The following is a 10,816-nucleotide window of genomic DNA, read 5'->3' as shown; positions in this document are numbered from 1 at the left end:
TACGTAAAGTCGACTTCATCTGAGTTTCCACCAAATTATATATATATATATATATATATATATATATATTGTATTTGATAAAAATAAATAAGACACAATAAAATTAGAAAAAGTCTATATTTTATAAAAGTTAATAAACAATAAAAATATAAGATATTGATAAAGGATAAAAGTTTAAAAAATTAATTAAAAAAATATAAATTAATTGTATAAAAATTAATAAAAAATAAAAATATAAAAACTTATATCCATTAAAAAAATATTAAATCCATATTCTGAGTATATTTGTGTCTTAACATCTCCATCAAAGATTTGTATCTTAACCAACAAACAATGGATATAGGCCTGTAAACAAACGCAGGGCCCACCTAGAACCCCGAAGAAATTTCCAGAGCAATCTGGAACAACCACCAGAGAAGTATCATTGTCCAACGGAATCGGAAACCCCTAACGCAACTACCACCGCAAAATCGAAAGCGCCACCATTTTCAATTCTCAATTCATTTGAATCACAGTTCAAAAGCTCCATTCGAAGCTGTGATTCGTTAGATTTTATTTTCATGGCTGCATCGTCTTCCTCAGCATCGCAATCGCATTTCACCTATTCCAACGCCCCTACCTACTTCCCCGTTCCTTTCCACCTCCAGCAATCCGCCGCCACACCGGCGCATTACGCCGCTGCGGTGTACGCTGCGGCTCCCGCAGTACAAATCCCTTCGCTTCCGGTCATCGGCCCTGTCCCTCCGGCTCCGGTTTCTGGCGTGTACTCCTTACCGCAATATCCGGTAGGTTTTTGTGTATCTCTGTGTGTGTGTTTTTTTTTTTTTTTTTTTGTTTTTGCGGTTTGGAATATGGGCTCCCTCGTTTTATTGTATTTTTTTCCAAAGGTAAGTTTTTTCTTTTTTTTGCGGTTTGGAATAGAGGCCCCCTCATTTCATGATTAAACCCTTTTTTTTTAAATAAATTGAACAGTCGCAGCAGTTGTTTGAGAGGGATGCGCAGATAATAACGCCGGAGGCGCTGGAGAGCGTGAAGGCGGCGATTGCGAGCAGCGAGGCGGAGAACAAGGCGCAGGCGAAGAAGAAAGCAGTTCCTCGAAAAGCTGCCGGTCAAACATGGGAGGATCCTATTCTTGCTGAGTGGCCCGAAGGTATCATCATCATCATCATGGCTTTTCGTTACTATTTTGAGTCGATGTTTATTGAGTTTGGTCGTGAAAGGTGTTTGAATAGTTAATTTGGATTTTCAGGAAGTTATTTGGATTCTATATTTTGGGAATTGAATGTATGGTTTAGAAGGTTTTTCTTAGGGTTCTGAGTTCTTAAATTGTAGTGCAGCAGATGGTGGGTGTCTAGGCTATGAGGAAAGTGTGATGTGATTACGCTAGCAAACTGGTAGTGGTAGACATGATATATTAATGCAATGGAGAAGGTAAATTTTACGGCAAAACAAGGTGATATGATGTTGTTTTGAAACTCCTACTGACGAGGTGTTGTGAAATGATGAATGTGGAACTCGCGTTTAACTAAAATTTAAATTCGCGTAGGATCTTTAAGCTTTTCTATCACACAGCTTCTAGTTTTATGCGGGATATGGCGTTAGATTTAATGGACTTTTTTTCGTCTCTGTTTTCCTTCTGGAAATTCCCTACCCCCCCCCCCCCCCCCCCTCCCTCTCCCCACACCACCACCACCACAAATCCCCCCAAAAACAAATCTCTCCCTCTCTCCTGAATGATGTGTCCCCACATAAACTTTGATAAGGATTAGAGATTTATCTTATTTGCTTGAGCCTTGAATTTTCAGATGATTATCGGCTCTTTTGTGGTGACCTTGGTAATGAAGTGAATGACGATGTTCTTACCAAAGCATTTTCACGTTTCCCTTCCTTTAACATGGCACGGGTAAGCGGTTCTCCTATTTTGACTCCAAATTCTTGTATTTTCAGTAATGATTGGATTAGTGTGAGCATTTTCTATTTCGTCTTCAGATTTTTGTTTGAAGTGACAGAGTTGTTAATGGGTTTTGTACCTTAAGGTAGGTCTTGCTTCATAATTTACATTCGATTTGATATTCTTGTGATTAAATTGATATGATATCTTGTCATCTCCAGCTTTCCTCGTCATTGCTCATCGTCCACAAATCAAAGTACAATTCAAATTTTTTAACGGTGACATAGTTTATTCTCTTAAATGTGAATAGTCAGTTCATTGGAAATTAGTGTTGCGACTTTTGCTTTCTACATTTCTTTTTGTTGATTTCCTTTTCTCATAAGATCTTAAAGTTAGTGAGATCCATGTTGACCGACTAGTATTTGTTATGAATAGTTAAGATCAACATATAATATTCAATTGCTAGGTTCTATTTGATTTGCAACTTTGCGTTATAGTCAGTAGAAATTCAGAGAAGTTAATTGGATAACAGGAACATGGAATCTTCCACTGGGGTTTATAAGTTTAATTGGTTTTGTTCAAAAACTTGAGATGTGTAGATTCTTACCTATTTGGATTTTTTGGAGCAAGCTATTCACTGTCTCTTATGTTTTAATCCAGTCTTTGGTCAAGGCTTCCCCTGTCTGGTAGATCTCTTGTGAACAATCAGTATATTATTAAGCTGGTGGAAATTCCAGATCAAACTAACACCACCAACTTGGCAGATTGTTTTATATATGCATATAACTTTTTTAAGAAAAATTACAATTCAAAGGGTTCAGGAAGTTTCAATATGATTTCAAATGTGGTTTTCTGGTTAAGTATTTATTCATCATCATGTATCCTACTCATGATTTCTCATGCAATCTTTTGATTGAGGTTTGCTTGATCCTTTTTAGGTTGTCAGAGATAAACGGACTGGGAAAACAAAGGGCTATGGTTTTGTAAGCTTTGCCAGTCCTTCTGACCTTGCTGCTGCTCTTAAAGAAATGAATGGTCCGTAAGTTGCAGACTGTTTCTATGCATGCTTCTCTCCACTTCTTATGTGTATTTTCCTGGTTTCTTTTACATCACTAACCCTTATGAAAAAACTGAAAATTAGGTGATATATGGTTTTTCAGTTACATTATGTGACGTTTTAGTATATGCAGTATGGTATAACACTGCTATAAGGGTATGCAATCATGACACTAATTAATTATGATGAAATAGGGGTTCGGTTTCTCCTAACAAGTGTTGATTTTTCTTTTTTGAAAATTTTGAAACTTCTAATATATTTAGTTTCTTATAAATTTAATCTTTATCTTGTGGATGGAAGACTTCCTACTTTAAAAATAGGTACACACTTTTTTCTTTCTTTTTTTTTTTTAAATCTTCTTTTGCATGAATTGCTCATGTAATACTCGTCACTGAGTCCATGTGGGATGAGAATATTGACACACAAGCAATGATAAATGAATGCTGATTTATGCCTTGATTTCAGGTAAATATGTTGGAAATCGGCCGATAAAATTAAGCAAGAGTAAGTGGAAGGAGAGAACAGATTTCGAGGCCCTGGAAAAACAGAAGGTATGCATTTGATTTGTCACTTGAGAGTTTGCACTTATTTCAACCCGTTGTGTATCCAACGTTTCCTTTATTTTGTTTGCATGGCAGCGCCAAACTCATAAGAAACCGAAGCTTCCCAGGAAGGGTGTTCTTCACAAGTGAGCTAGGGCCCGAATCTGTAAATGAATCAAGCTGCGTCAAGTAGAACACTCTGTATTGGAAGCGCATGCTTCTTCACTGAATTTTAATGTACCCAAACCCAAAGTAAATAAATCTTTATCTTATCCGAGATGTTTGTCTAGTAATTTTTTCCCCCTTTCAGAATCTACCCGTTTCCTTTTAAAACGTATTTGTATTGCGGTAACTCCTAGTTGCACCTGATTTCTTGTTTACCTTCCCGCAATATCTGGTGGTCATTTAAAAAAAAAAAACAATGCATATTAGAATATGATGGATAGAATTCGACTTATCATCTTTGACTGCTGCCATACTGCTGAATAAAAGAAACGAACAAATGAACAATAAACATCAAACCGTAGCACGTTATAGAAGAGAGTATTTGCCTATCGGAAAAATGATATTTTACCAACGAAATACTGCATTTGTCAAGTGCCAACAACGATACGTATACATAAAATAATGTACAAAGTATGAACTTCCCTTTTTCCTTCACTTCTTCGACTTCTATAACACTGGCACGCCTTATTTTCTTCCAGTTCCATGTACTCACTTTTCAGCTGTCAAATTTCAAATTTTATTACCGAAATCACTCCCTATCAAATCATCCTTACTTATCACTCATCACTCCTCTCTCCTCTCGAATTTCACTCCCCCCATCCCTTTGTTCTCCTGATAAATTCATATTTTATAGTATTTATTTGCTTTAATTGGGTAAATTTTATTGACTTCTCTTATATTTATTCACTAAAATAGCATAGTTTTATGGATTCTTCCTAAATTGTGTCTAAGAGTAAAAACCTGTTTTTTAGGTTCTTAATTTGCTAAATTTGATTTACCTTGATTCCGTTCGATGCCTTGAAGTGTTTGTTGAGTGATTTCAGGTTTACAAGGCAAGTATGGATTGAAGAAGTGAGGAGAAAACATGTAAAAAGTGAAGAATTCATGAAAAAAATAGAGTTTGGAGAATTTTACGACCATGCGTAGGCACAAACATTCATGCGTACGCACAATTGCAATTTTTACAGCCATGCGTACACATAGGAATTGATGCGTACACACGATTGCACTTTTACAACCATGCGTACGCATGGTCAGGCATGCGCACGCACGAATGCAATCACGTGACTTCATTAAATGCAACACGTGAGTCGCGATTTCTGGCCTTCCAAAGTCTAATCTAATTCATTTCTGAAGCTATTTGAAGCTAAATTCAAGAAGGATAAAAGGAGAGCAATTAGTTTTATTTTAGGAGCATGTTTTAGGTCATATTCTTGAGAGAGAAGCTCTCTCTTCTCTCTAAAATTAGGGTAGATTTAGGTTAAATTCCTCTTAGATTTAGGTTTTAATTCTTGTTTTGAGCTAGTTTCATCTACTTTTTTGTTCAATTGTCTTAATTCTCTTAGTTCTCTTGTTAATTTCTCTATGTTGTTACTTCTAGTTTTATGAACTCATTTTAATTTGATTCTCTTTAATGCAATTTATATTTTCATGATCATTGTCACTTTCTTTAATTGTTGTTATTGTTATCTTGCAATTGTTAGTCTTAGATTTTATTAATTCTTGTTATTTTATCATGCTTTCATTTTATGCCTTCCAAGTGTTTGATAAAATATTTGGTTGGGTTTTAGAGTAGAATTTTCTTTTCTAGGCTTGGGTTGGTAACTTGAAGACTCTTGAATTATCAAAATCTAGTATTGTTTGGTAATTGAAGGTTACTAGTTAGCTTGAATTCTACTAAATCTAGTCCTTTGCTAGGAATTGACACTTGTGGATTAGAGTTAATTTTGCTCATTTGACTTTTCTTCAATTGTTAGAGGATAACTAAGTGAGAGCAAACTACATTTACCATTACAATTGAGGATAATAATGAGGATAGAAATTCCAATTCTGAACCCTTGCCAAGACCTTTCTTAGTTGGTATCTTTAATTGTCTTAGTTCAATTTATATTTCTTGCTCATCATTCCAAAACCCCAAAAATACCTCATAACCAATAACATGCACACTTTCTTGCAATTTCTTGAGAGACGACTCGAGGTTTAAATACTTTCAGTTTTTATTGGTTTGCACTTGTGACAAACAAATTAATCTTGAGGGTTGATTGTTGGTTTGTAGCTATACTTCGATGAGATTATTTTGTGAAAGTTCCTAACCGACGATTTTTCTACGTCAAGTTTTGGCGTTGTTGCCGGGGAATTGAAAATGTGCGATTGTTATTGGTTATTGTATATATGTGAATTTTGTGAATATGTTTGCCTTTTGCTTCTTTGTTAGTTTTTGCTAGTTGTAGGAGTTTGTTTTCTTTCATTCTTATTAGCTTTTTTTTTTTATTATTTTCTCTGTTCACTATGAATTCTCACCTTTTTGGCTATGATTTGGTTACAACTATGTTGTAGAAAATGAGAGCTTCAACGATGGTATGCGCTATGGGACCTTATGAACGGACCTCATGGTATCCGTACCAATTTCCTCCATCCAACAATGATCATAATCCTCCCCATAATACACACCAATATGAACCAATTCTGCAACATTGTTCTTAACCTCCTTACTCATAAGCCCGATATCACCAAATACTTCCATATTCCTAGCCCATATCCACTATACTAACAACCATATGAGCCATATGAACCATACTTAGAGCCATCACAATTCTAACATCAATACTCCCAAGAACTACCACCTCTATATACACCACCTCGATATACACCACCTCTATATTCTCACCAATATGAACCACCTCCCTATTATGAACCCTTTCCCTCAAATAATGAACCCTATTATCCACCCCACCCCCAACGGATGACACTCTCATTTTAATTCTTCAAGAGCAAAGGGAGCTTTATACAATTCTTCAAGAGGTAGTAACCAATTTAGTCTCCCAATGCTTAGACAATCAAAGCACACCCATGGCTACATGTAGAAAATCAATTGAAGAGCATAGCGTGAAAGAGAGACTGGAAACTCAAGTGGAGAATGAGGAGTGGGCTTTTGTATTGGAACAAATGAAGAAAGCCGAAATTGTTGAAGAGGAAGAAGTGGTTGAAAACTTAGGTGAAGTTGAGAATGAAGTGGATTCCAAGCTTTAGGACACTTCCACACCAATTAATGTTGTTGATAATTTTGTGGAAGTTGTAAAACCTTCTTCCATTAAACTTGAAATTGATGTTGAGGGGGATGGTGCACAACCTCCAAGACATATTGTGAATGATGAAAGATTGGAAGAAGTTAAGCAAGAAGCTAGCCCCGCTATTGAAGATGATTCCACACCAACTAATGTGCTAGTTGAGATTGTTGAACCTTCCTCATTGTGTTGTGAAATTGATGATAAGGAGGACTGTATAAAACCTCCACCACATGACTTGAGCAATGAGGAATGTGTAGAAGTAGTTGGTGAATAAGAAATCATAATTGAAGAAGCATGTCAAGGGGTGGTAGCTATCAAAGAGGAGTAAAAGGGAGTTACAATCACTTTGCTAAAGCCAGTTGGAGCCTCTCTCACTAAGCAACTGTCCATCATATCATTTGAGTGGATAAAATTCATATCTCTTAGTTTTATTGTCCCACTTGAATATGGTTTGCTTGAAACAGATGCTCAACTTAGAGCTCTTTATGGATTAAAGAGTAAGAGAGAGTTGTGTAGTGGTTGGCAAAATAATGTTAAGGTCATTAAGGTTGAACCCTCAAGGCTTAGGTCGCATGGTTGGAGGAATGCTAAATTGTATGAGTCTAGGAAGATGATTTGGTGTTTGAGTGAGAATTCTATGTGCTTGCCACCCGATTGGAATTGTAATGATCAATAAGAAGAAAGGGTGTTGACAAACAAGGTTTGGGACTCCGGAATACAATGTAAGAATCAACAACTTTGGGGTCTTGTTACTTGCTTGAGATTTCTTGGAAGCTTGGTGCACCTAGTTTGGAATTTCGGAGGCTATTGGAAATGTAAACATTGGTAGGGATCCACGGAAGAATTCAAGCACTAGCCGCCTTGACAAGAACCCCATCAATTGTCCAACTTAAGGACAATAACCAAAAGTGTTAGGTGGGAGACACCCTACCATGGTAAAACCTTTTGACTTTCCTTCTTTATTTCATTTTTGTAAATATGTCTCTTAAGTTTTATATTGATTTGATAGATTTTAGTTTGATTGGAATAGTTGAATAAATTTTTGAAAGTTAGAAATCTAGGCAATTTTTGGATTTTGATTTGTTTTAGAATGTGCATAGTTGCATAGTAGAATTACATAGTTTTTGGACTTTGATTTTGGATCATGAATTTTGATTTTGAATTGCATAGTTGAATCTAGTTAAGAAGTTGTGTTTAATTTTTAAGTTTTGTTATGTTACAAAAAAAACCAACCATGCATACGCATAACCCTAAAATTGGACCATCTTGCATGCACAGCCACTTGTCGCGTATGCGACCGGGCCAAACAGAAGCTACCATCTGTGTACCAACTGCTCACGTACGCGGCCTTACTCTCTGCACCCTAACTCGTGCGTACGCATGCTCAGTGGTGCGTATGTACAACCTTTTCTTCTCTCTTCTTTTCTATTCTTTCCCTCCTTCAACCACCATCCTCCACCATTCATCATCTACCACCATTTCCATTTGTTAGTTAGTTTGAATTTTTGTTTTAGTAGATTAACTTGTTAGCATAGGTTAGTTAGGGGAAAGGTGTTGGACTATTAATCTGATGTGCTGTTTCTTGCTGCTGAATTATTCATTGTTGGATTATTATACGTTGTTGCTTGGTATCAAATTCTACATGCTTAATTTTGCACATGCCAAGTACTTATGACATTGCCTTCAAGAATGTTTTTGGATTTCTAGATTGCATGTTGTAGCTTGCCACCATGTAATTTGAATTCACTATCCATTATTAGAAAATTGTATGTAGTTGATGCATTTTTTGTTAGGTAATGCTTGTTTATGATTGGTCTCTATTTACGTCACCTAGTTCATGCATTAAGATTGTGGAATTGTGAAATTGGATCGTAAGCTTACCTAGTGACATATTTTTTAGCTTTTTTAGCTTTGTGTACCATGCTTGCTATGTGATTGATCTCACCTTATATCTCTCTTTTCTTAAGTTGCATAGCACCCATGCTTGCTATATGATTGATCTCACCTTATATCTCTATTTTCTTAAGTTGCATAACACCCATGTTTTCCACTTTATGTCAATTAGGTGATACAAAAATCAAATTCAAAGTGTGTCATTGTTCGAAGTGCGAGTTCCAATGTTCATTCAATATCTATTTCACAATTTCTTGATTATTGCTTGAGTGCTTTCGTGTTTCTTTATTGCTTATTTGTTTACGTAACCTACAAATTTTCTTTGAAGTATCTCAAGCACACTAAAATGAGTGAAGTGCATACTTCTTTTGTGTAGTTGTGACAGCTTTTAAATGCTAGTGTGTGAGTTCTAAACCGTGAGCAACTTAGAATTCACTCACTATTTTCATCCATGTCACACACTGATTCATTCACTTCATTTTAGGGATTCTTACCTCATTCCGACAATCTATTCTTCCTTGCTTTTGCATTTACTCGTCTTACTATCTTGTTTTCTATATTTCAGTATAATTCACCATAAGCAAAAAGGAAAGCAGAAGAAAGATCATGCAGTATCAGGTTGATCCACTAGCTAAAGGTGGCAATCCGTGTAGTCGCCATACCCTGTTGCTCATCTTTGAATGCACCAGGACTTTGCAAACTTTTAAGTGTGGGGAGGTCGTCCGACCAATCGGCCAATTTTTGGGTGAAAAATTCTAATCTAAATGATAAGTGGATATCTTATAAGCTTTTTCATAGCATTTTCATAGTATTTTTAGTTAGATTTTATTAATTTTATTATGTTTTAGTCCAAAAATTCATATTTGGATGCTACTTTGAGTTTTTGTATTTTTCCTATGATTTTAGGTGATTTTTGGACGAAATTAGCAAGATTGGCAAAGTCTTGTTCAGAGATGAAGAAAGGATAGCAGATGATGTCAAATCTTGACCTTCGTGCATTCCAACGAACACATCTTGAGCTACAGAGATCCAATTGATGCGTTCTCAATGGCGTTGGAAAGCTAATTTTTTGAGCTTTCCAGTAATATATAAGAGTCTATACTTCTTTTCCAAATCACTACCACTAACTGGCATTGAACGTCCCCATCTGGAGTTCAACACCCAAGAAGGATCAAAGCCCAACATTGAACGCCCAAAACTAGCGTTCAACGCAACCAAGGGACCAAGGAAGCATGCACTCACCCCCTAACTTGCGTTCAATGCCCATACTGTAAGTTGAACTCCAGACATGGACGAAGCACAAGACCGAAGTGGGCCTAAAGTGGATTTCAGTATTCTTTAGCTTAATTTCGTTTATCTTTGTATATTTTAAATTTAAATTAACATCTTTTAGGGTTAGCATCTCCTATTTAAAGAGGAGATCACCTAGGTCTATGGAGAGACAGAGTATTACTTTCAGACCTTAGTTTTCTCTGTAAATTATGAGAAACTAAACCTCCTAGGTTAAGGTTAGGAGCTCTGCTGATTCCTATGGATTAATATTATTACTTTTTCTATTTCAATATATGTTTGATTCCATTCTATGATGTATTGTTGTTGTTCATCCAAATGAGACTGGGTATGTCCCTTTTTCTCCATGAGTTCTTAGGAGTCCTGACCCGGATAGTATTGAGTTAAAGCTTGAGAATACATCACATGAACCAATAATTCATCTGGGCTAATCGGGGATATGTGACATATAATTTAGTTAGTTATGGGTGATGAGGTTTTTGTGGCACTAAGGCTAGAACATTGAGCTTCATTATTCGATCCGAAAGATCTGACCTTGTGTGTGGCGTTTTAAGTAGGATCACAAAGGAGAATGAATTGAGTGAGCTTCACTCTCATTCATATTGAATGACCACTGACAACAGCATTTGATATGAATTAGAGGAGATTAACTTGATGAGAGGACATGAGTTAATCACTTACAGCTTTGCCATAGAACGAATCATTCATTGTTAAAGTAGTCAGTAAGAAGTATTAATCCAGAAAGAAAAAGCATATCCGAGACCTTAACTATTTTCTCATTACTGTTTCTACATCCATGATGCGTGGCAGAAGTTGACCAATTAAGAGATTTCAATTAAGAGAACAGCGT

The 10,816-nt window shown here is 36.1% G+C and overlaps 1 protein-coding gene across 1 annotated transcript; it reads left to right on the top strand.

Moving 5' to 3' along the window:
- Positions 1–317: 317 nt before the first annotated feature.
- Positions 318–3,767, top strand: LOC130947475 (uncharacterized). The gene is made up of 6 exons (XM_057876178.1): positions 318–785; positions 973–1,150; positions 1,806–1,903; positions 2,830–2,926; positions 3,414–3,499; positions 3,587–3,767. Exons 1-6 carry the CDS (start codon positions 561–563, stop codon positions 3,638–3,640), a joined length of 738 nt encoding a protein of 245 aa, XP_057732161.1. The 5' UTR covers positions 318–560; the 3' UTR covers positions 3,641–3,767.
- Positions 3,768–10,816: the final 7,049 nt, after the last annotated feature.

The sequence above is a fragment of the Arachis stenosperma genome, chromosome 9 (genome assembly GCF_014773155.1).
Source record: "Arachis stenosperma cultivar V10309 chromosome 9, arast.V10309.gnm1.PFL2, whole genome shotgun sequence".
Taxonomy (NCBI): Eukaryota; Viridiplantae; Streptophyta; class Magnoliopsida; order Fabales; family Fabaceae; genus Arachis; species Arachis stenosperma.
The sequence above is the reverse complement of the archived record's forward strand: the minus strand, read 5'-3'. Positions and strand labels throughout refer to the sequence as shown.

Coding starts and splice junctions, on each gene's coding strand:
- LOC130947475 (XM_057876178.1), top strand. CDS start 561: ATGGCTGCATCGTCTTCCTCAGCATCGCAATCGCATTTCACCTATTCC. Junction 786..972: donor ACTCCTTACCGCAATATCCG/GTAGGTTTTTGT, acceptor TAAATTGAACAG/TCGCAGCAGTTGTTTGAGAG. Junction 3,500..3,586: donor AGGCCCTGGAAAAACAGAAG/GTATGCATTTGA, acceptor TTTGCATGGCAG/CGCCAAACTCATAAGAAACC.